At 50.0% G+C, this 25,894-nt stretch overlaps 2 protein-coding genes across 2 annotated transcripts in view; both read left to right on the top strand.

Annotated features, from left to right (window-relative positions):
* The window catches only part of LOC140349249 (uncharacterized), a 31,855-nt gene extending 22,368 nt beyond the window's left edge, over window positions 1-9,487 (top strand). The window contains exon 8 of the mRNA XM_072435524.1: window positions 8,883-9,487. Within this exon, the coding sequence (XP_072291625.1) occupies window positions 8,883-9,103 (221 nt within the window). The 3' untranslated portion in view covers window positions 9,104-9,487. The remainder of the gene's footprint in view (window positions 1-8,882) is intronic.
* A 546-nt stretch (window positions 9,488-10,033) lies between these two features.
* Window positions 10,034-24,655, top strand: LOC140349183 (sorting and assembly machinery component 50 homolog A-like). Its single transcript, XM_072435427.1, has 15 exons — window positions 10,034-10,174; window positions 10,669-10,779; window positions 12,171-12,272; window positions 13,070-13,157; window positions 13,481-13,587; window positions 14,305-14,435; window positions 14,683-14,770; window positions 18,160-18,288; window positions 21,165-21,236; window positions 21,501-21,587; window positions 23,131-23,201; window positions 23,275-23,342; window positions 23,446-23,592; window positions 24,106-24,247; window positions 24,550-24,655. The coding sequence occupies exons 1-15, from the start codon at window positions 10,154-10,156 to the stop codon at window positions 24,593-24,595; spliced, it is 1,410 nt and encodes a 469-aa protein (XP_072291528.1). The 5' UTR covers window positions 10,034-10,153; the 3' UTR covers window positions 24,596-24,655.
* The last annotated feature ends 1,239 nt before the right edge of the window (window positions 24,656-25,894 follow it).

Raw genomic sequence — 25,894 nt, 5'->3', positions numbered from 1 at the left:
GAACCAGGACTAAACCAGGTCTAAACCAGGACTAAACCAGGACTAAACCAGGACTAAACCAGGTCTAAACCAGGTCTGAACCAGGACTAAACCAGGTCTAAACCAGGTCTAAACCAGGTCTAAACCAGGACTGAACCAGGACTAAACCAGGACTAAACCAGGACTAAACCAGGTCTAAACCAGGTCTAAACCAGGTCTAAACCAGGTCTAAAACTAAACCAGGACTAAACCAGGACTAAACCAGGACTAAACCAGGTCTAAACCAGGACTGAACCAGGACTAAACCAGGACTAAACCAGGACTAAACCAGGTCTAAACCAGGTCTAAACCAGGTCTAAACCAGGTCTAAAACTAAACCAGGACTAAACCAGGACTAAACCAGGTCTGAACCAGGACTAAACCAGGACTAAACCAGGACTAAACCAGGTCTAAACCAGGACTAAACCAGGTCTAAACCAGGTCTAAAACTAAACCAGGACTTAACCAGGTCTAAACCAGGTCTAAACCAGGTCTAAAACTAAACCAGGTCTAAACCAGGTCTAAAACTAAACCAGGACTAAACCAGGACTAAACCAGGACTAAACCAGGTCTGAACCAGGACTAAACCAGGACTAAACCAGGACTAAACCAGGTCTAAACCAGGACTAAACCAGGTCTAAACCAGGTCTAAAACTAAACCAGGACTTAACCAGGTCTAAACCAGGTCTAAACCAGGTCTAAAACTAAACCAGGTCTAAACCAGGTCTAAACCAGGTCTAAACCAGGTCTAAAACTAAACCAGGACTTAACCAGGTCTAATCCAGGTCTAAAACTAAACCAGGACTAAACCAGGACTAAACCAGGACTGAACCAGGACTAAACCAGGACTAAACCAGGTCTGAACCAGGTCTGAACCAGGACTAAACCAGGTCTGAACCAGGACTAAACCAGGACTAAACCAGGACTAAACCAGGTCTGAACCAGGACTAAACCAGGACTAAACCAGGACTAAACCAGGACTAAACCAGGACTAAACCAGGTCTGAACCAGGACTAAACCAGGACTAAACCAGGACTAAACCAGGACTAAACCAGGTCTGAACCAGGACTAAACCAGGACTAAACCAGGTCTGAACCAGGACTAAACCAGGACTAAACCAGGTCTGAACCAGGACTAAACCAGGTCTGAACCAGGACTAAACCAGGACTAAACCAGGACTAAACCAGGTCTGAACCAGGACTAAACCAGGACTAAACCAGGACTAAACCAGGACTAAACCAGGTCTGAACCAGGACTAAACCAGGTCTGAACCAGGACTAAACCAGGACTAAACCAGGTCTGAACCAGGACTAAACCAGGACTAAACCAGGTCTGAACCAGGACTAAACCAGGACTAAACCAGGACTAAACCAGGACTAAACCAGGTCTAAACCAGGTCTAAACCTAAACCAGGACTAAACCAGGTCTAAACCAGGACTGAACCAGGACTAAACCAGGTCTAAACCAGGTCTAAACCAGGTCTGAACCAGGACTAAACCAGGTCTAAACCAGGACTAAACCAGGTCTAAACCAGGACTGAACCAGGACTAAACCAGGACTAAACCAGGACTAAACCAGGTCTAAACCAGGTCTAAACCAGGTCTAAACCAGGTCTAAAACTAAACCAGGACTAAACCAGGACTAAACCAGGTCTAAACCAGGACTAAACCAGGTCTAAACCAGGTCTAAAACTAAACCAGGACTTAACCAGGTCTAAACCAGGTCTAAACCAGGTCTAAAACTAAACCAGGTCTAAACCAGGTCTAAACCAGGTCTAAACCAGGTCTAAAACTAAACCAGGACTTAACCAGGTCTAAACCAGGACTAAACCAGGTCTGAACCAGGACTAAACCAGGACTAAACCAGGTCTGAACCAGGACTAAACCAGGTCTGAACCAGGACTAAACCAGGACTAAACCAGGACTAAACCAGGACTAAACCAGGACTAAACCAGGTCTAAACCAGGTCTAAACCAGGACTAAACCAGGTCTGAACCAGGACTAAACCAGGACTAAACCAGGTCTGAACCAGGACTAAACCAGGACTAAACCAGGTCTAAACCAGGTCTGAACCAGGTCTGAACCAGGACTAAACCAGGTCTAAACCAGGACTAAACCAGGTCTAAACCAGGTCTGAACCAGGTCTGAACCAGGACTAAACCAGGTCTGAACCAGGACTAAACCAGGTCTAAACCAGGACTAAACCAGGTCTGAACCAGGACTAAACCAGGACTAAACCAGGTCTAAACCAGGACTAAACCAGGTATAAACCAGGACTAAACCAGGTCTAAACCAGGTCTGAACCAGGACTAAACCAGGTCTAAACCAGGACTAAACCAGGTCTAAACCAGGACTGAACCAGGACTAAACCAGGACTAAACCAGGACTAAACCAGGTCTAAACCAGGTCTAAACCAGGACTAAACCAGGTCTAAACCAGGTCTAAAACTAAACCAGGACTTAACCAGGTCTAAACCAGGTTTAAACCAGGTCTAAAACTAAACCAGGTCTAAACCAGGTCTAAACCAGGTCTAAAACTAAACCAGGACTTAACCAGGTCTAAACCAGGTCTGAACCAGGACTAAACCAGGTCTAAACCAGGACTAAACCAGGTCTAAACCAGGACTAAACCAGGACTAAACCAGGTCTGAACCAGGACTAAACCAGGACTAAACCAGGTCTGAACCAGGACTAAACCAGGACTAAACCAGGACTAAACCAGGACTAAACCAGGTCTAAACCAGGTCTAAACCAGGACTAAACCAGGTCTGAACCAGGACTAAACCAGGACTAAACCAGGTCTGAACCAGGACTAAACCAGGACTAAACCAGGTCTAAACCAGGTCTGAACCAGGTCTGAACCAGGACTAAACCAGGTCTAAACCAGGACTAAACCAGGTCTAAACCAGGTCTGAACCAGGACTAAACCAGGACTAAACCAGGTCTGAACCAGGACTAAACCAGGACTAAACCAGGACTAAACCAGGACTAAACCAGGTCTGAACCAGGACTAAACCAGGACTAAACCAGGTCTAAACCAGGTCTAAACCAGGTCTGAACCAGGTCTAAACCAGGACTAAACCAGGTCTGAACCAGGACTAAACCAGGACTAAACCAGGACTAAACCAGGACTAAACCAGGTCTGAACCAGGTCTGAACCAGGACTAAACCAGGTCTAAACCAGGACTAAACCAGGACTAAACCAGGACTAAACCAGGTCTAAACCAGGTCTGAACCAGGACTAAACCAGGTCTAAACCAGGACTAAACCAGGTCTAAACCAGGACTAAACCAGGTCTAAACCAGGACTGAACCAGGACTAAACCAGGACTAAACCAGGACTAAACCAGGTCTAAACCAGGTCTAAACCAGGTCTAAACCAGGTCTAAAACTAAACCAGGTCTAAACCAGGTCTAAAACTAAACCAGGACTAAACCAGGACTAAACCAGGACTAAACCAGGTCTAAACCAGGACTGAACCAGGACTAAACCAGGACTAAACCAGGACTAAACCAGGTCTAAACCAGGTCTAAACCAGGTCTAAACCAGGTCTAAAACTAAACCAGGTCTAAACCAGGTCTAAAACTAAACCAGGACTAAACCAGGACTAAACCAGGTCTGAACCAGGACTAAACCAGGTCTAAACCAGGACTAAACCAGGTCTAAACCAGGTCTGAACCAGGACTAAACCAGGTCTAAACCAGGACTAAACCAGGTCTAAACCAGGTCTAAACCAGGTCTAAACCAGGTCTAAACCAGGTCTAAAACTAAACCAGGTCTAAACCAGGTCTAAAACTAAACCAGGACTAAACCAGGACTAAACCAGGTCTGAACCAGGACTAAACCAGGACTAAACCAGGACTAAACCAGGTCTAAACCAGGACTAAACCAGGTCTAAACCAGGTCTAAAACTAAACCAGGACTTAACCAGGTCTAAACCAGGTCTAAACCAGGTCTAAAACTAAACCAGGACTTAACCAGGTCTAAACCAGGTCTAAAACTAAACCAGGACTAAACCAGGACTAAACCAGGACTGAACCAGGACTAAACCAGGACTAAACCAGGTCTAAACCAGGACTAAACCAGGTCTGAACCAGGTCTGAACCAGGACTAAACCAGGTCTGAACCAGGACTAAACCAGGACTAAACCAGGACTAAACCAGGACTAAACCAGGACTAAACCAGGTCTGAACCAGGACTAAACCAGGACTAAACCAGGACTAAACCAGGACTAAACCAGGACTAAACCAGGTCTGAACCAGGACTAAACCAGGTCTGAACCAGGACTAAACCAGGACTAAACCAGGTCTGAACCAGGACTAAACCAGGACTAAACCAGGTCTGAACCAGGTCTAAACCAGGACTAAACAAGGTCTGAACCAGGACTAAACCAGGACTAAACCAGGACTAAACCAGGTCTGAACCAGGACTAAACCAGGACTAAACCAGGACTAAACCAGGACTAAACCAGGTCTGAACCAGGACTAAACCAGGTCTGAACCAGGACTAAACCAGGACTAAACCAGGTCTGAACCAGGACTAAACCAGGACTAAACCAGGTCTGAACCAGGACTAAACCAGGACTAAACCAGGACTAAACCAGGACTAAACCAGGTCTAAACCAGGTCTAAACCTAAACCAGGACTAAACCAGGTCTAAACCAGGACTAAACCAGGACTAAACCAGGTCTAAACCAGGTCTAAACCAGGACTGAACCAGGACTAAACCAGGTCTAAACCAGGTCTAAACCAGGTCTGAACCAGGACTAAACCAGGTCTAAACCAGGACTAAACCAGGTCTAAACCAGGACTGAACCAGGACTAAACCAGGACTAAACCAGGACTAAACCAGGTCTAAACCAGGTCTAAACCAGGTCTAAACCAGGTCTAAAACTAAACCAGGTCTAAACCAGGTCTAAAACTAAACCAGGACTAAACCAGGACTAAACCAGGTCTAAACCAGGACTAAACCAGGTCTAAACCAGGTCTAAAACTAAACCAGGACTTAACCAGGTCTAAACCAGGTCTAAACCAGGTCTAAAACTAAACCAGGTCTAAACCAGGTCTAAACCAGGTCTAAACCAGGTCTAAAACTAAACCAGGACTTAACCAGGTCTAAACCAGGACTAAACCAGGTCTGAACCAGGACTAAACCAGGACTAAACCAGGTCTGAACCAGGACTAAACCAGGTCTGAACCAGGACTAAACCAGGTCTGAACCAGGACTAAACCAGGTCTGAACCAGGACTAAACCAGGACTAAACCAGGACTAAACCAGGTCTAAACCAGGACTAAACCAGGTCTAAACCAGGACTGAACCAGGACTAAACCAGGACTAAACCAGGACTAAACCAGGTCTAAACCAGGTCTAAACCAGGTCTAAACCAGGTCTAAAACTAAACCAGGTCTAAACCAGGTCTAAAACTAAACCAGGACTAAACCAGGACTAAACCAGGTCTGAACCAGGACTAAACCAGGTCTAAACCAGGTCTAAAACTAAACCAGGACTTAACCAGGTCTAAACCAGGTCTAAACCAGGTCTAAAACTAAACCAGGTCTAAACCAGGTCTAAACCAGGTCTAAACCAGGTCTAAAACTAAACCAGGACTTAACCAGGTCTAAACCAGGTCTAAAACTAAACCAGGACTAAACCAGGACTAAACCAGGACTGAACCAGGACTAAACCAGGACTAAACCAGGTCTAAACCAGGACTAAACCAGGTCTGAACCAGGTCTGAACCAGGACTAAACCAGGTCTGAACCAGGACTAAACCAGGACTAAACCAGGTCTGAACCAGGACTAAACCAGGACTAAACCAGGACTAAACCAGGACTAAACCAGGTCTGAACCAGGACTAAACCAGGACTAAACCAGGACTAAACCAGGACTAAACCAGGACTAAACCAGGTCTGAACCAAGACTAAACCAGGTCTGAACCAGGACTAAACCAGGACTAAACCAGGTCTGAACCAGGACTAAACCAGGTCTGAACCAGGACTAAACCAGGACTAAACCAGGACTAAACCAGGTCTGAACCAGGACTAAACCAGGCCTAAACCAGGACTAAACCAGGACTAAACCAGGACTAAACCAGGACTAAACCAGGACTAAACCAGGACTAAACCAGGTCTGAACCAGGTCTAAACCAGGACTAAACCAGGTCTGAACCAGGACTAAACCAGGACTAAACCAGGACTAAACCAGGTCTGAACCAGGACTAAACCAGGACTAAACCAGGACTAAACCAGGACTAAACCAGGTCTGAACCAGGACTAAACCAGGTCTGAACCAGGACTAAACCAGGACTAAACCAGGTCTGAACCAGGACTAAACCAGGACTAAACCAGGACTAAACCAGGACTAAACCAGGTCTAAACCAGGTCTAAACCTAAACCAGGACTAAACCAGGTCTAAACCAGGACTAAACCAGGACTAAACCAGGTCTAAACCAGGTCTGAACCAGGACTGAACCAGGACTAAACCAGGTCTAAACCAGGTCTAAACCAGGTCTGAACCAGGACTAAACCAGGTCTAAACCAGGACTAAACCAGGTCAAAAACCAGGACTAAACCAGGTCTAAACCAGGTCTAAACCAGGTCTAAACCAGGTCTAAACCAGGTCTGAACCAGGACTAAACCAGGTCTGAACCAGGACTAAACCAGGACTAAACCAGGACTAAACCAGGACTAAACCAGGACTAAACCAGGACTAAACCAGGACTAAACCAGGACTAAACCAGGACTAAACCAGGTCTGAACCAGGTCTGAACCAGGACTAAACCAGGTCTAAACCAGGACTAAACCAGGACTAAACCAGGACTAAACCAGGTCTAAACCAGGTCTGAACCAGGACTAAACCAGGTCTAAACCAGGACTAAACCAGGTCTAAACCAGGACTGAACCAGGTCTAAACCAGGTCTAAACCAGGTCTAAACCAGGTCTAAAACTAAACCAGGTCTAAACCAGGTCTAAAACTAAACCAGGACTAAACCAGGACTAAACCAGGTCTGAACCAGGACTAAACCAGGTCTAAACCAGGTCTAAAACTAAACCAGGACTTAACCAGGTCTAAACCAGGTCTAAACCAGGTCTAAAACTAAACCAGGTCTAAACCAGGTCTAAACCAGGTCTAAACCAGGTCTAAAACTAAACCAGGACTTAACCAGGTCTAAACCAGGTCTAAAACTAAACCAGGACTAAACCAGGACTAAACCAGGACTGAACCAGGACTAAACCAGGACTAAACCAGGTCTAAACCAGGACTAAACCAGGTCTGAACCAGGTCTGAACCAGGACTAAACCAGGTCTGAACCAGGACTAAACCAGGACTAAACCAGGTCTGAACCAGGACTAAACCAGGACTAAACCAGGACTAAACCAGGTCTAAACCAGGACTAAACCAGGACTAAACCAGGACTAAACCAGGACTAAACCAGGTCTGAACCAGGACTAAACCAGGTCTGAACCAGGACTAAACCAGGACTAAACCAGGTCTGAACCAGGACTAAACCAGGTCTGAACCAGGACTAAACCAGGACTAAACCAGGACTAAACCAGGTCTGAACCAGGACTAAACCAGGACTAAACCAGGACTAAACCAGGTCTAAACCAGGTCTAAACCTAAACCAGGACTAAACCAGGTCTAAACAGGACTAAACCAGGTCTAAAACAGGACTAAACCAGGACTAAACCAGGTCTAAACCAGGTCTAAACCAGGACTGAACCAGGACTAAACCAGGTCTAAACCAGGACTAAACCAGGACTAAACCAGGACTAAACCAGGTCTAAACCAGGTCTGAACCAGGACTAAACCAGGTCTAAACCAGGACTAAACCAGGTCTAAACCAGGACTGAACCAGGACTAAACCAGGACTAAACCAGGACTAAACCAGGTCTGAACCAGGACTAAACCAGGACTAAACCAGGACTAAACCAGGTCTAAACCAGGACTAAACCAGGTCTAAACCAGGTCTAAAACTAAACCAGGACTTAACCAGGACTAAAACTAAACCAGGACTTAACCAGGTCTAAACCAGGTCTAAAACTAAACCAGGACTAAACCAGGACTAAACCAGGACTAAACCAGGACTGAACCAGGACTAAACCAGGACTAAACCAGGACTAAACCAGGACTAAACCAGGACTAAACCAGGACTAAACCAGGTCTAAACCAGGACTAAACCAGGACTAAACCAGGACTAAACCAGGACTAAACCAGGTCTAAACCAGGACTGCCCTCTTCTGGCTGACACTAGTCGGTACAAGATGAATGATAATGAATGACGTCATCACTGAAGTAGACTGGACCGAGTGTTGTTCCTCTCTGTGTCCACAGGGGGCGCTGTGTGACGCTGTTGTTCCTCTCTGTGTCCACAGGGGGCGCTGTGTGACGCTGTTGTTCCTCTCTGTGTCCACAGGGGGCGCTGTGTGACGCTGTTGTTCCTCTCTGTGTCCACAGGGGGCGCTGTGTGACGCTGTTGTTCCTCTCTGTGTCCACAGGGGGCGCTGTGTGACGCTGTTGTTCCTCTCTGTGTCCACAGGGGGCGCTGTGTGACGCTGTTGTTCCTCTCTGTGTCCACAGGGGGCGCTGTGTGACGCTGTTGTTCCTCTCTGTGTCCACAGGGGGCGCTGTGTGACGCTGTTGTTCCTCTCTGTGTCCACAGGGGGCGCTGTGTGACGCTGTTGTTCCTCTCTGTGTCCACAGGGGGCGCTGTGTGACGCTGTTGTTCCTCTCTGTGTCCACAGGGGGCGCTGTGTGACGCTGTTGTTCCTCTCTGTGTCCACAGGGGGCGCTGTGTGACGCTGTTGTTCCTCTCTGTGTCCACAGGGGGCGCTGTGTGACGCTGTTGTTCCTCTCTGTGTCCACAGGTGGCGCTGTTTCCCAGAGGCCGCACTTTTCTTATGTGACGTTTCCTTCGCTTCAGAGCAGAGCCACGGCCAATCGCAGCGCAGTGTTTCAGTCACTGGCCAATCACACAAGAGGAGGAGGCGGGATATTCAAATACCGACGACGCCCACCTCCTCCATCACCATGTGGGACACTGGAGCCACAGCCAGGGACAAACAGAGACTACAGCGCCCTCTGGTGAGAAGGTGATCGGCTGCAGACTTCATCTCTGCAGGAGGCCACTCCCCTCAGGCAGGAGGCCACGCCCCTCAGGCAGGAGGCCACTCCCCTCAGGCAGGAGGCCACGCCCCTCAGGCAGGAGGCCACGCCCCTCAGGCCGTTGGACTCATGAACACTTCTTAAACACTTTCTGCTCTACATGTTCTGAACATAAGATAAGATAAGATAAGATATTCCTTTATTGTCCCACATGGGGAAATTCCATTGATGCAACGCAGGTAGATCCAGAAGAAAAGAACAAATAACTTATAGGAAGTTTGAAAAACACTCTCAGTAGAAGATCTCTTATATGAAGCTTATTGTTATTTTTATAACTTATATAAGTTGTTTTATGATTGTTCATTGTTTTTTGTTGCACAAAGACAACTTCATCTGTTTGTGAATCTGTTCATTGAAAATAAATCTTTTCTGATTCTTTCATGAATGTTTTCCACTGGCCCAATATTATGAATCTACAGACCTGAAGACCGCGCGCTGGAGGCCGCGCTCTGGAGGCCGCGCTCTGGAGGCCGCGCTCTGGAGACCGCGCTCTGGAGGCCGCGCTCTGAAGGCCGCGCTCTGGAGGCCGCGCTCTGAAGGCCGCGCTCTGAAGGCCGCGCTCTGGAGGCCGCGCTCTGGAGGCCGCGCTCTGAAGGCCGCGCTCTGAAGACTGCACTGCAATCTATGAACTATTATTCCAATATTTTCATCTGAACTGATGAGGTTTTGTCCTTTACATTGGAGTTTTAACAGTGTCCCGCTACTGCCCTCGAGGAGCCTGAAAGAAGAAGGGCCCCCGGAGGGCCCCTGAGAGCGTGTCGCTGCCGTCCTGAGAGTGCAGCTCCGGGTCTGCACGTTCACATCGCCATCCCTGCGTGCTGACGTCATCCACAGCGTCAGAGGGCGTAACAGAGGAGGTGTCATGGCGGCCCCCTGTCTCCGCTCTGCTCCGGGCCCTTCTTTGTAGTGTCGGGGCCACATTCTGCGGCTTCAGGAGCTTTTACAGAGTCAGAGTTCTTTTCTGCCCCTGGACATGGGCACCGTGCACGCGCGGGTAAGGCCCTCACGCACGCGCACTCTGACCTCTGAGCAGGACACTGACCATTACCATGTACAGAATGTACATTATAATAATGTACATTATAATAATGTACATTATAATAATGTACATTATTATAATGTACATTATTATAATGTACATTATAATAATGTACATTATAATAATGTACATTATTATTCTGTACATAATAATGTACAGAATAATAATGTAGATTTCGTGTGTTGGATTTAAGTTTACTCAATAAAATCTCATCTCTTTGTCTCATCCTCTTCATGTTCTTTTTGTACTTTAACAGACATTTTACACTATTTTAGTTTCTTTACAACAATTTATCAGAATAATTGTGACAATTCGAGACAGTGACATTATTTCATCAAAATGTCAAAAAAGAATAAACTATTTATGATTTTCATCAATTATATATTAGATTCATAAATATTCTCTTTCTGAAGCTTCAGTCACAGATTTAATGTCTGCTCTTGTTTCAGTCTCTGGACCCTCTGCCCATGCAGGGGCCCGACCTCGGGGTCCAGCCGGACGACATCGAGGCCCCTGGTCTGGAGCCAGAACCAAAGCAGGAAGTGCTCGAGAACAAAGACGTAAGAACAGAGTCCTCCAGGGGGTGTGTCCTCCAGGGGGCGTGTCCTCCAGGGGGCGTGTCCTCCAGGGGGTGTGTCCTCCAGGGGGCGTGTCCTCCAGGGGGTGTGTCCTCCAGGGGGCGTGTCCTCCAGGGGGCGTGTCCTCCAGGGGGTGTGTCCTCCAGGGGGCGCTGTCACATGTTCAGGTCTAACGTCCCGTGTGTGTTCAGGTCTAACGTTCAGGTCTAACGTCCCGTGTGTGTTCAGGCCTAACGTCCCGTGTGTGTTCAGGTTTAACGTCCCGTGTGTGTTCAGGTCTAACGTCCCGTGTGTGTTCTGGTTTAACGTCCCGTGTGTGTTCAGGTCTAACGTCCCGTGTGTGTTCAGGTCTAACGTCCCGTGTGTGTTCAGGTCTAACGTCCCGTGTGTGTTCAGGTCTAACGTTCAGGTTTAACGTCCCGTGTGTGTTCAGGTCTAACGTCCCGTGTGTGTTCAGGTCTAACGTCCCGTGTGTGTTCAGGTCTAACGTCCCGTGTGTGTTCAGGTCTAACGTCCCGTGTGTGTTCAGGTTTAACGTCCCGTGTGTGTTCAGGTCTAACGTCCCGTGTGTGTTCAGGTTTAACGTCCCGTGTGTGTTCAGGTCTAACGTCCCGTGTGTGTTCAGGTCTAACGTCCCGTGTGTGTTCAGGTTTAACGTCCCGTGTGTGTTCAGGTCTAACGTCCCGTGTGTGTTCAGGTCTAACGTCCCGTGTGTGTTCAGGTCTAACGTCCCGTGTGTGTTCAGGTCTAACGTTCAGGTCTAACGTCCCGTGTGTGTTCAGGTCTAACGTCCCGTGTGTGTTCAGGTCTAACGTCCCGTGTGTGTTCAGGTTTAACGTCCTGTGTGTGTTCAGGTCTAACGTCCCGTGTGTGTTCAGGTCTAACGTCCCGTGTGTGTTCAGGTTTAACGTCCCGTGTGTGTTCAGGTCTAACGTCCCGTGTGTGTTCAGGTCTAACGTCCCGTGTGTGTTCAGGTTTAACGTCCCGTGTGTGTTCAGGTCTAACGTCCCGTGTGTGTTCAGGTCTAACGTCCCGTGTGTGTTCAGGTCTAACGTTCAGGTCTAACGTCCCCTGTGTGTTCAGGTCTAACGTCCCGTGTGTGTTCAGGTCTAACGTCCCGTGTGTGTTCAGGTCTAACGTCCCGTGTGTGTTCAGGTCTAACGTCCCGTGTGTGTTCAGGTCTAACGTTCAGGTCTAACGTCCCGTGTGTGTTCAGGTCTAACGTCCCGTGTGTGTTCAGGTCTAACGTTCAGGTCTAACGTCCCGTGTGTGTTCAGGTCTAACGTCCCGTGTGTGTTCAGGTCTAACGTCCCGTGTGTGTTCAGGTCTAACGTCCCGTGTGTGTTCAGGTCTAACGTCCCGTGTGTGTTCAGGTGGTGGTGCAGCGGGTTCACGTGGACGGTTTGGGTCGGACCAAAGAAGATCTTCTCACGTATGAGATCAAAGAGGTTTTCAGGGCCACAAACCTCATCGACGTGAGTTAAGTCTCAACACGTCTTTAACATGTGATGAACACGTCTTTAACATGTGATGAACACGTCTTTAACATGTGATGAACACGTCTTTAACATGTGATGAACACGTCTTTAACATGTGATGAACACGTCTTTAACATGTGATGAACACGTCTTTAACATGTGATGAACACGTCTTTAACATGTGATGAACACGTCTTTAACATGTGATGAACACGCCTTTAACATGTGATGAACACGTCTTTAACATGTGATGAACACGCCTTTAACATGTGATGAACACGCCTTTAACATGTGATGAACACGCCTTTAACATGTGATGAACACGTCTTTAACATGTGATGAACACGCCTTTAACATGTGATGAACACGTCTTTAACATGTGATGAACACGCCTTTAACATGTGATGAACACGTCTTTAACATGTGATGAACACGCCTTTAACATGTGATGAACACGTCTTTAACATGTGATGAACACACCTTAAACATGTGATGAACACGTCTTTAACATGTGATGAACACGCCTTTAACATGTGATGAACACGCCTTTAACATGTGATGAACACGTCTTTAACATGTGATGAACACGCCTTTAACATGTGATGAACACGTCTTTAACATGTGATGAACACGCCTTTAACATGTGATGAACACGTCTTTAACATGTGATGAACACGCCTTTAACATGTGATGAACACGTCTTTAACATGTGATGAACACGCCTTTAACATGTGATGAACACGCCTTTAACATGTGATGAACACGTTTCACACACGTCTCGTCTGAACGTTCAGGTCATGAGGAAATCACACGAGGCGCGACACAAGCTGCTGCGGCTGGGGATTTTCCGTAAAGTCAACGTCGTCATCGACACGTCACAAGGTTTGTCCAAAGCCTCCTGCTGGTGCCAGAGTCAGGACTAAACATGGAGCGGCCTCCTGCTGGTGCCAGAGTCAGGACTAAACATGGACCGGCCTCCTGCTGGTGCCAGAGTCAGGACTAAACATGGACCGGCCTCCTGCTGGTGCCAGAGTCAGGACTAAACATGGACCGGCCTCCTGCTGGTGCCAGAGTCAGGACTAAACATGGACCGGCCTCCTGCTGGTGCCAGAGTCAGGACTAAACATGGACCGGCCTCCTGCTGGTGCCAGAGTCAGGACTAAACATGGACCAGCCTCCTGAATGTTCTGCTCTGGTGTCTCCAGGAGAGGGCGCTCTTCCCAACGGTCTGGAAGTGACGTTCAACGTGACGGAGCTGAGGAGAGTCACAGGAAGTTACAACACCAGTGTGGGAAACAACGAGGGCAGCATGGTGTGTACACACACACACACACACACTAACACACACACTAACACACACACACTAGCTTTAGCCACGCCCCTCACACACACTAGCTTTAGCCACGCCCCTCACACACACTAGCTTTAGCCACGCCCCTCACACACACTAGCTTTAGCCACGCCCCTCACACACACTAGCTTTAGCCACGCCCCTCACACACACTAGCTTTAGCCACGCTCCTCACACACACTAGCTTTAGCCACGCCCCTCACACACACTAGCTTTAGCCACGCCCCTCACACACACTAGCTTTAGCCACGCCCCTCACACACACTAGCTTTAGCCACGCTCCTCACACACACTAGCTTTAGCCACGCCCCTCACACACACTAGCTTTAGCCACGCCCCTCACACACACTAGCTTTAGCCACGCCCCTCACACACACTAGCTTTAGCCACGCCCCTCACACACACTAGCTTTAGCCACGCCCCTCACACACACTAGCTTTAGCCACGCCCCTCACACACACTAGCTTTAGCCACGCCCCTCACACACACTAGCTTTAGCCACGCCCCTCACGCACAGGACCTCAGGAGTCAAAAGTGTGAAGGAAACAGGACTAACAAAGGGACAGGGCCTTCTAAAGTGCTCTAAAGCGGCTCTGAAGTGCTCTAAAGCGGCTCTGAAGGACCCAGACTCGGCTCACGTTCTGTAAATACAGCTGTAAATAAGTGTAAATGTTCCAGGTCCTCGGGCTGAAGCTGCCCAACGTTCTGGGTCGAGCCGAGAGACTTGCACTGCAGTTTTCATTTGGAACCAAAGAGACGGCGTACGGAGTTTCCCTCTTCAAACCTCAGCCCGGGAACTTCGAGCGCAGGTGAGTGACGTGTGTCGTGTAGTCTCCAACGTGATGTGATTCTGACGTTACGTTGACGTGACGTTGACGTGACGTTGACGTGACGTTGACGTGACGCTGACGTTACGTTGACGTGACGTTGACGTGACGTTGACGTGACGTTGACGTGACGCTGACGTGACGTTGACGTGACGTTGACGTGACGTTGACGTGATGTTGGCGTGACATGGAACAGTCTAATGTTCTAAGAGTGTTTCTGTTCTTTCAGCGTCACGTTAAACGCCTTCAAAGTGACGGGACAGTTTCCCTGGAGCTCGCTGAGAGAAACAGACCGAGGAGCTTCAGCTGAACTCACTGTGAGTATTTCCCCCGGACACGCCCTCTGCCCCGGACACGCCCTCTGCCCCGGACACGCCCTCTGTCCCGGACACGCCCTCTGCCCCGGACACGCCCTCTGTCCCGGACACGCCCTCTGCCCCGGACACGCCCTCTGCCCCGGACACGCCCTCTGTCCCGGACACGCCCTCTGTCCCGGACACGCCCTCTGTCCCAAACACGCCCTCTTTGTGTCTGATCCTGAAATATAACACTTGGACAGTTGGAAATGAGACTCCTTAAAACTGTCTGCAGTAGGCTAACGTTTATTAGCATAGCCACTAGCATTAGCGTTAGCTATGAGTGATCTCAATGGGTTACTCCAGACCCTAAGTCCACGGGACCCTCCTGACCCCAGGAACACAGTTCTGGACACACAGGGGCTTTGAGGGCGTGGCAGAAGAGACACGCCCACAGTGAACATGCAGTTTATGTCCTCCAGAGGGCAGTAGAGCATGTTACGTCACTTCAGACACATGACTAGTTTAAGTACAGCTTATTATTCAAACTCATGATTCTTTGACTCTCAAACGTGGTGTAATGCCTCACTCGTCCAGCAGGGTTCTATTGTAGAAAAAGATTTAGTCGTATCGTCTGGACTCGTCATGAACTGTATCGTCTGATACGTTTCAACTCTCATCCAAGAGTCATTCTCAATCTACAAAGACCGGGATTATCCTACTCTGGGAAGGCCCCGCCCACCTGATGACAAGGTGTTTACGCTCCGCGTTTCCTATCAGTCCTTTAATGGGCCATCAGCCTCCTATTGTCCCTGGCTCACTCTCTCCTCATTGAGTGCCTGATTAGCATCAGAATTCACTGGGCGTCGACCTCTCCAGGGATTCAACACACGATTATAAACGACCGGAAGTTTGAATCTCAAACCTGCGTTTCTGAGGATTCTCTGAACAAAGATCATCTCTTTAACTCTTTCAAACCATATTTTCTCCTGAAGCTCTTTCTGTGGTATCCCTGTAGTTCCCGCTTTAGTTCCTGAGGCGCTGAAGCTCTTTCTGTGGTATCCCTGTAGTTCCTGCTTTAGTTCCTGAGGCGCTGAAGCTGTTTCTGTGGTATCCCTGTAGTTCCCGCTTTAGTTCCTGAGGCGCTGAAGCTGTTTCTGTGGTATCCCTGTAGTTCCTGCTTTAGTTCCTGAGGCGCTGAAGCTCTTTCTGTGGTATCCCTGTAGTTCCCGCTTTAGTTCCTGAGGCGCTGAAGCTCTTTCTGTGGTATCCCTGTAGTTCCCGCTTTAGTTCCTGAGGCGCTGAAGCTCTTTCTGTGGTATCCCTGTAGTTCCCGCTTTAGTTCCTGAGGCGCTGAAGCTCTTTCTGTGGTATCCCTGTAGTTCCCGCTTTAGTTCCTGAGGCGCTGAAGCTCTTTCTGTGGTATCCCTGTAGTTCCCGCTTTAGTTCCTGAGGCGCTGAAGCTCTTTCTGTGGTATCCCTGTAGTTCCTGCTTTAGTTCCTGAGGCGCTGAAGCTCTTTCTGTGGTATCCCTGTAGTTCCTGCTTTAGTTCCTGAGGCGCTGAAGCTCTTTCTGTGGTATCCCTGTAGTTCCCGCTTTAGTTCCTGAGGCGCTGAAGCTCTTTCTGTGGTATCCCTGTAGTTCCCGCTTTAGTTCCTGAGGCGCTGAAGCTCTTTCTGTGGTATCCCTGTAGTTCCCGCTTTAGTTCCTGAGGCGCTGAAGCTGTTTCTGTGGTATCCCTGTAGTTCCTGCTTTAGTTCCTGAGGCGCTGAAGCTCTTTCTGTGGTATCCCTGTAGTTCCCGCTTTAGTTCCTGAGGCGCTGAAGCTGTTTCTGTGGTATCCCTGTAGTTCCTGCTTTAGTTCCTGAGGCGCTGAAGCTCTTTCTGTGGTATCCCTGTAGTTCCCGCTTTAGTTCCTGAGGCGCTGAAGCTCTTTCTGTGGTAGCCCTGTAGTTCCTGCTTTAGTTCCTGAGGCGCTGAAGCTCTTTCTGTGGTATCCCTGTAGTTCCCGCTTTAGTTCCTGAGGCGCTGAAGCTCTTTCTGTGGTATCCCTGTAGTTCCCGCTTTAGTTCCTGAGGCGCTGAAGCTCTTTCTGTGGTATCCCTGTAGTTCCCGCTTTAGTTCCTGAGGCGCTGAAGCTCTTTCTGTGGTATCCCTGTAGTTCCCGCTTTAGTTCCTGAGGCGCTGAAGCTCTTTCTGTGGTAGCCCTGTAGTTCCTGCTTTAGTTCCTGAGGCGCTGAAGCTCTTTCTGTGGTATCCCTGTAGTTCCCGCTTTAGTTCCTGGGCCGCTGAAGCTCTTTCTGTGGTATCCCTGTAGTTCCCGCTTTAGTTCCTGAGGCGCTGAAGCTCTTTCTGTGGTAGCCCTGTAGTTCCTGCTTTAGTTCCTGAGGCGCTGAAGCTCTTTCTGTGGTATCCCTGTAGTTCCTGCTTTAGTTCCTGAGGCGCTGAAGCTCTTTCTGTGGTATCCCTGTAGTTCCCGCTTTAGTTCCTGAGGCGCTGAAGCTCTTTCTGTGGTATCCCTGTAGTTCCCGCTTTAGTTCCTGAGGCGCTGAAGCTCTTTCTGTGGTATCCCTGTAGTTCCCGCTTTAGTTCCTGAGGCGCTGAAGCTCTTTCTGTGGTATCCCTGTAGTTCCTGCTTTAGTTCCTGAGGCGCTGAAGCTCTTTCTGTGGTATCCCTGTAGTTCCCGCTTTAGTTCCTGAGGCGCTGAAGCTCTTTCTGTGGTATCCCTGTAGTTCCCGCTTTAGTTCCTGAGGCGCTGAAGCTCTTTCTGTGGTATCCCTGTAGTTCCCGCTTTAGTTCCTGAGGCGCTGAAGCTCTTTCTGTGGTATCCCTGTAGTTCCCGCTTTAGTTCCTGAGGCGCTGAAGCTGTTTCTGTGGTATCCCTGTAGTTCCTGCTTTAGTTCCTGAGGCGCTGAAGCTCTTTCTGTGGTAGCCCTGTAGTTCCTGCTTTAGTTCCTGAGGCGCTGAAGCTCTTTCTGTGGTATCCCTGTAGTTCCCGCTTTAGTTCCTGAGGCGCTGAAGCTCTTTCTGTGGTAGCCCTGTAGTTCCTGCTTTAGTTCCTGAGGCGCTGAAGCTCTTTCTGTGGTATCCCTGTAGTTCCCGCTTTAGTTCCTGAGGCGCTGAAGCTCTTTCTGTGGTATCCCTGTAGTTCCCGCTTTAGTTCCTGAGGCGCTGAAGCTCTTTCTGTGGTAGCCCTGTAGTTCCCGCTTTAGTTCCTGAGGCGCTGAAGCTCTTTCTGTGGTATCCCTGTAGTTCCCGCTTTAGTTCCTGAGGCGCTGAAGCTCTTTCTGTGGTATCCCTGTAGTTCCCGCTTTAGTTCCTGAGGCGCTGAAGCTCTTTCTGTGGTATCCCTGTAGTTCCCGCTTTAGTTCCTGAGGCGCTGAAGCTCTTTCTGTGGTATCCCTGTAGTTCCCGCTGTGGAGAACCAGCCAGTCGCTGAAGTACGAGGCCGTTTGGAGAGAACTCTCGTGTTTGGCTCGAACTGCGTCTTTTGCCGTCAGAGAAGAAGCTGGACACTCGCTCAAGTCCTCGCTGTCGGTGAGGAAGAAATACTAGTACTATGAATACTTCTACGCACTTTCCCCTCTCTGTCACTACTGTCACCATCACTACTATAACTACTGTCACTACTATCACCACTGTCACCACTGTCACCACTGTCACTACTGTCACCACTGTCACCACTGTCACCACTGTCACTACTGTCACCACTGTCACCACTGTCACCACTGTCACTACTGTCACCACTGTCACTACTGTCACCACTGTCACCACTGTCACTACTGTCACCACTGTCACCACTGTCACCACTATCACTACTATCACTACTGTCACCACTGTCACCACTGTCACCACTGTCACCACTGTCACCACTGTCACTACTGTCACCACTGTCACCACTGTCACCACTGTCACCACTGTCACTACTGTCACCACTGTCACCACTGTCACTACTGTCACTACTGTCACTACTGTCACTACTGTCACCATCACTACTATAACTACTGTCACTACTGTCACCACTGTCACCACTGTCACTACTGTCACCACTGTCACCACTGTCACCACTGTCACCACTGTCACCACTGTCACTACTGTCACCACTGTCACCACTGTCACCACTGTCACTACTGTCACCACTGTCACCACTGTCACCACTGTCACTACTGTCACCACTGTCACCACTGTCACCACTATCACCACTGTCACCACTGTCACTACTGTCACCACTGTCACTACTGTCACCACTGTCACCACTGTCACCACTGTCACTACTGTCACCACTGTCACTACTGTCACCACTGTCACCACTGTCACCACTGTCACTACTGTCACCACTGTCACCACTGTCACCACTATCACCACTGTCACTACTGTCACCACTGTCACCACTGTCACTACTGTCACCACTGTCACTACTGTCACCACTGTCACCACTGTCACTACTGTCACCACTGTCACCACTGTCACCACTGTCACTACTGTCACCACTGTCACCACTGTCACCACTGTCACTACTGTCACCACTGTCACCACTGTCACCACTATCACCACTGTCACCACTGTCACTACTGTCACCACTGTCACCACTGTCACCACTGTCACTACTGTCACCACTATCACCACTGTCACTACTGTCACCACTGTCACCACTGTCACTACTGTCACTACTGTCACCACTATCACCACTGTCACCACTGTCACTACTGTCACCACTGTCACCACTGTCACCACTGTCACTACTGTCACCACTATCACCACTGTCACTACTGTCACCACTGTCACCACTGTCACCACTGTCACTACTGTCACCACTGTCACTACTGTCACCACTGTCACCACTGTCACCACTGTCACTACTGTCACCACTGTCACCACTGTCACCACTGTCACTACTGTCACCACTGTCACCACTGTCACCACTGTCACTACTGTCACCACTGTCACTACTGTCACCACTGTCACCACTGTCACCACTGTCACCACTGTCACCACTGTCACCACTGTCACTACTGTCACCACTGTCACCACTGTCACTACTGTCACCACTGTCACCACTGTCACCACTGTCACCACTGTCACCACTGTCACCACTGTCACCACTATCACCACTGTCACTACTGTCACCACTGTCACCACTGTCACCACTGTCACTACTGTCACCACTATCACCACTGTCACTACTGTCACCACTGTCACCACTGTCACTACTGTCACCACTGTCACCACTGTCACTACTGTCACTACTGTCACCATCACTACTATCACCACTGTCACCACTGTCACTACTGTCACCACTGTCACCACTGTCACCACTGTCACTACTGTCACCACTGTCACCACTGTCACCACTGTCACTACTGTCACCACTATCACCACTGTCACCACTGTCACCACTGTCACTACTGTCACTACTGTCACCACTGTCACCACTGTCACCACTGTCACCACTGTCACTACTGTCACCACTATCACCACTGTCACCACTGTCACTACTGTCACTACTGTCACCACTGTCACTACTGTCACCACTGTCACCACTGTCACTACTGTCACCACTGTCACCACTGTCACCACTGTCACTAATGTCACCACTGTCACCACTGTCACCACTGTCACCACTGTCACCACTGTCACTACTGTCACCACTGTCACTACTGTCACCACTGTCACCACTGTCACCACTATCACCACTGTCACCACTGTCACTACTGTCACCACTGTCACCACTGTCACCACTGTCACTACTGTCACTACTGTCACTACTGTCACCATCACTACTATAACTACTGTCACTACTGTCACCACTGTCACCACTGTCACTACTGTCACCACTGTCACTACTGTCACCACTGTCACCACTGTCACCACTGTCACCACTGTCACTACTGTCACCACTGTCACCACTGTCACCACTGTCACTACTGTCACCACTGTCACCACTGTCACCACTGTCACCACTGTCACTACTGTCACCACTGTCACCACTGTCACCACTGTCACCACTGTCACCACTGTCACTACTGTCACTACTGTCACCACTGTCACCACTGTCACCACTGTCACCACTGTCACCACTGTCACTACTGTCACTACTGTCACCACTGTCACCACTGTCACTACTGTCACCACTGTCACCACTGTCACTACTGTCACTACTGTCACTACTGTCACCACTGTCACCACTATCACTACTGTCACTACTGTCACTATCACACATTTCCCTTTTTTCCATTTTAAATTTCACATTCAGAATCTTCAGATGATTTGAAGGTGAAATAAGAATTAAAATGCTAATCATAGTTTGAACCCAATTCATTATTTTCCAGTTTTAATTGATTTGTTTTTCAGTTTCTCAGATTATAATTATTTAAATGTGTGAATATAAAACTCTTAATTTCGTGTTTTTGCAGCACTCGATGATGATCGACTCTCGGAACTCCACCATTTTACCTCGATCTGGAGCTTTGCTGCGCGTTCACCAGGTTTGTATCTGCCAGAGGGTGGTCCGGGACCCCCACGGCCCAGAGGGTGGTCCGGGACCCCCACCGGCCCAGAGGGTGGTCTGGGACCCCCATCGGGACCCCCACCGGCTCAGAGGGTGGTCCGGGACCCCCACCGGGTCAGAGGGTGGTCCGGGACCCCCACAGGCCCAGAGGGTGGTCCGGGACCCCCACCGGGCCAGAGGGTGGTCATTGTGACATGCTGCAGCTCATTTGGACGTAATGACCTTTGACCCCTGTGTGCAGGAGCTGGCGGGCTACACTGGAGGAGACGCCAGTTTCCTGAAAGAAGACTTTGAGCTTCAGCTGAACAAAAGCCTCTTCTGGGACTCGGTGAAACTCCTCAGTGTTTTTAAAGTCTATTTACCTTCACTAGACTGAAGTGTGTTCCATAACCTGCTCATCACCACAGCTTTACCGCCCTGACCCTACTGTGACCACCCCAAGAACCACTCTGACCACCCCAAGAACCACTGTGACCACCCCAAGAACCACTCTGACCACCCCAAGAACCACTCTGACCACCCCAAGAACCACTCTGACCACCCCAAGAACCACTGTGACCACCCCAAGAACCACTCTGACCACCCCAAGAACCACTGTGACCACCCCAAGAACCACTGTGACCACCCCAAGAACCACTGTGACCACCCCAAGAACCACTGTGACCACCCCAAGAACCACTGTGACCACCCCAAGAACCACTGTGACCACCCCAAGAACCACTCTGACCACCCCAAGAACCACTCTGACCACCCCAAGAACCACTGTGACCACCCCAAGAACCACTCTGACCACCCCAAGAACCACTGTGACCACCCCAAGAACCACTGTGACCACCCCAAGAACCACTGTGACCACCCCAAGAACCACTGTGACCACCCCAAGAACCACTCTGACCACCCCAAGAACCACTGTGACCACCCCAAGAACCACTGTGACCACCCCAAGAACCACTGTGACCACCCCAAGAACCACTGTGACCACCCCAAGAACCACTGTGACCACCCCAAGAACCACTCTGACCACCCCAAGAACCACTCTGACCACCCCAAGAACCACTGTGACCACCCCAAGAACCACTCTGACCACCCCAAGAACCACTGTGACCACCCCAAGAACCACTGTGACCACCCCAAGAACCACTGTGACCACCCCAAGAACCACTCTGACCACCCCAAGAACCACTGTGACCACCCCAAGAACCACTCTGACCACCCCAAGAACCACTGTGACCACCCCAAGAACCACTGTGACCACCCCAAGAACCACTGTGACCACCCCAAGAACCACTGTGACCACCCGACCACGTTAGAACGCTACAGCACTAAATATGAATGATAGTGTCGGAAAAAGCATTGCTAGCTTTGTGTTGCTAACGTGCTTTGCTAGCTTTGTGTTGCTAACGTGCTTTGCTAGCTTTGTATTGCTAAGGCTCCACGTGGTCGTTAGCATCAGTGGAAACGCGGCGCTTTAGCACAAGATCAAGTCAGAGTTTGGAGACAAATGATTCTTTAATGTTTCTGCTTTTTGCCTCTTGTTTTGGCCTGAGTCTGTGTTCTCTCTCTCGTCCAATCATCTGGCTGTGCTGAGGAGGCTCCTCCCCCTGAGCTAAAGTCCTTTGGGACTAGGACCTCTCAGGGGCCACTTTGGGAGCTAGAACCTGTCAGGGGCCGCTTTGGGGGCTAGAACCTCTCAGGGGCCACTTTGGGGGCTAGAACCTCTCAGGGGCCACTTTGGGGGCTAGAACCTCTCAGGGGCCACTTTGGATGGTTTTATTAGTCTTATGACACTTCAGGACCAATCGGAGACGGGTTTGAAAAGCCAGAATCATGGGTATGACGTGTCTTAAGCGTGTGTCCTGTGTGTGTCCCAGGTCCTGTCCATGTCCCTGTGGGGTGGTCTTCTTCTGCCCATCGGCAACTCCAGCACCCACATCGCAGACAGGTCAGACTCGCCCACGTGCTTCTGCGTTTGACCCGCTCTTTATGTCACGCCTCATCATGGACTCTGTGTGTAGGTTTTATCTCGGAGGTCCCACCAGTGTGAGGGGCTTCAGCATGTACAGCATGGGCCCTCAGAGCGAAGGTCAGTCCGCTCTTTCTGTCTTTGTGACTTCTGTCCTTTGTCTTCTTGCTGGAGACCGTTTGTCGTTTCTCGTCTGAAGTTGTCGTTTCCTTTTTTCCTGCAGGAGATTTTCTGGGCGGCGAAACGTTCTGGGCGGGCGGCGTCCACCTGTTCTCTCCTCTGCCGTTCACGCGCCGCCGAGGAGGCTTCATGGACCTGTTCAGGACGCACTTCTTCCTCAACGCCGGGAACCTCTGCAACCTCAACTACGGTAGGACCTCAACTACGGCGCACAGGCCTCAACTACGGCGCGCAGTTCCAGCAGAGGGCCCCGGCTCTCACCTGTAGTGCTGTGTGTTTCCAGGAGAGGGCCCCGGCGCTCACCTGTAGTTCTGTGTGTTTCCAGGAGAGGGCCCCGGCGCTCACCTGTAGTTCTGTGTGTTTCCAGGAGAGGGCCCCGGCGCTCACCTGTAGTTCTGTGTGTTTCCAGGAGAGGGCCCCGGCGCTCACCTGTAGTTCTGTGTGTTTCCAGGAGAGGGCCCCGGCGCTCACCTGTAGTTCTGTGTGTTTCCAGGAGAGGGCCCCGGCGCTCACCTGTAGTTCTGTGTGTTTCCAGGAGAGGGCCCCGGCGCTCACCTGTAGTTCTGTGTGTTTCCAGGAGAGGGCCCCGGCGCTCACCTGTAGTTCTGTGTGTTTCCAGGAGAGGGCCCCGGCGCTCACCTGTAGTTCTGTGTGTTTCCAGGAGAGGGCCCCGGCGCTCACCTGTAGTTCTGTGTGTTTCCAGGAGAGGGCCCCGGCGCTCACCTGCAGCGCTTGGCCGAGTGCGTTCGCTGGTCGTACGGTCTGGGACTCGTGCTGCGTTTGGGGAACATCGCCCGACTCGAGCTCAACTACTGCATTCCCATGGGTGTCCAGAGTGGAGACAGGTGGAGGCACTGGGAGGGGCATCTGAGGCACTGGGAGGGGCATCTGAGGCACTGGGAGGGGCATCTGGGGCACTGGGAGGGGCATCTGAGGCACTGGGAGGAGCTTCTGAGGCACTGGGAGGGGCATCTGGGGCACTGGGAGGGGCATCTGGGGCACTGGGAGGGGCATCTGAGGCACTGGGAGGGGCATCTGAGGCACTGGGAGGGGCATCTGGGGCACTGGGAGGGGCATCTGGGGCACTGGGAGGGGCATCTGGGGCACTGGGAGGTTGGTGATCATCAGTTTGTCGTCTTTCTTCCAGGATTTGTGACGGCGTGCAGTTTGGAGCAGGGATTCGCTTCCTCTGACGTGTTCTGGAGTTTGACGTGTTCTGGAGTTTGACGTGTTCTGGAGTTTGACGTGTTCTGGAGTTTGACGTGTTCTGGAGTTTGACGTGTTCTGGAGTTTGACGTGTTCTGGAGTTTGACGTGTTCTGGAGTTTGACGTGTTCTGGAGTTTGACGTGTTCTGGAGTTTGACGTGTTCTGGAGTTTGACGTGTTCTGGAGTTTGTTCTCTTGCTCGCTCTGTGTTTGTCCTGAAACATTTGTGTCACGATTAAAGACGCGCCTTTGGAGCCGTTTCCTGCTTCTTTTGTCTCTTCAGAGTAAGAGCTCTTTCACACCCGCGTTTGTGCCACATGTACAATATTTCTGTGTTTTGTGTTTAAAAGCTCCTTTAGAAGTATTTACTGAGCAGTGCTGTGTCTGCTTCAGCTTTGTGTTATTGGCAAAAAAAAGTACATTATAACATTATAAATTCTATTGTTTATAAAGAAACACTTTTGATGATTTTTGTTGATTTCTGTACATTATAGACTGAAAAGTACTGAAGAATTATGTTGGTATTTTAATTAGATGAAAGTGTATCTGATGTGCACGGAGACAACAATGACATCGACATAATAAATACATATTTTGATAAACAATGACAAATACCTAAACATTAATTCATAAAAGGAAGAAAAATACAGTTCAATGTTGCATCGAACCAACAGCAGGTGGCGCTAAATGCACCTTTTAATTTGGCTGCCAACCGCCATTAAAAGTAACGCCACAACAACAACAACAACAACAACAGTAGTGAAGCCAAAGAGCGCCTTCTGTCCAGGTCAGTGTTTCCTCCTGTCCGGGTCAGTGTTTCCTCCTGTCCGGGTCAGTGTTTCCTTCTGTCCAGGTCAGTGTTTCCTTCTGTCCGGGTCAGTGTTTCCTTCTGTCCGGGTCAGTGTTTCCTCCTGTCCGGGTCAGTGTTTCCTCCTGTCCGGGTCAGTGTTTCCTCCTGTCCGGGTCAGTGTTTCCTCCTGTCCGGGTCAGTGTTTCCTCCTGTCCGGGTCAGTGTTTCCTACTGTCCGGGTCAGTGTTTCCTCCTGTCCGGGTCAGTGTTTCCTCCTGTCCGGGTCAGTGTTTCCTCCTGTCCGGGTCAGTGTTTCCTACTGTCCGGGTCAGTGTTTCCTACTGTCCGGGTCAGTGTTTCCTCCTGTCCGGGTCAGTGTTTCCTACTGTCCGGGTCAGTGTTTCCTCCTGTCCGGGTCAGTGTTTCCTACTGTCCGGGTCAGTGTTTCCTCCTGTCCGGGTCAGTGTTTCCTCCTGTCCGGGTCAGTGTTTCCTCC

This window comes from Eucyclogobius newberryi, unplaced genomic scaffold (assembly GCF_026437365.1).
Source record: "Eucyclogobius newberryi isolate DKJ021-1_F unplaced genomic scaffold, fEucNew1.0.hap1 SCAF_7, whole genome shotgun sequence".
In the NCBI taxonomy this organism is placed as follows: Eukaryota; Metazoa; Chordata; class Actinopteri; order Gobiiformes; family Gobiidae; genus Eucyclogobius; species Eucyclogobius newberryi.
The sequence above is the reverse complement of the archived record's forward strand: the minus strand, read 5'-3'. Positions and strand labels throughout refer to the sequence as shown.

Excerpts from the sequence above, each read along its gene's own strand:
- LOC140349183 (XM_072435427.1), top strand. The coding sequence starts at position 10,154 with ATGGGCACCGTGCACGCGCGG. Across the intron at positions 14,436-14,682 it reads CCCGGGAACTTCGAGCGCAG|CGTCACGTTAAACGCCTTCA; the intron begins GTGAGTGACGTG and ends CTGTTCTTTCAG. Across the intron at positions 23,593-24,105 it reads CCTCTGCAACCTCAACTACG|GAGAGGGCCCCGGCGCTCAC; the intron begins GTAGGACCTCAA and ends GTGTGTTTCCAG.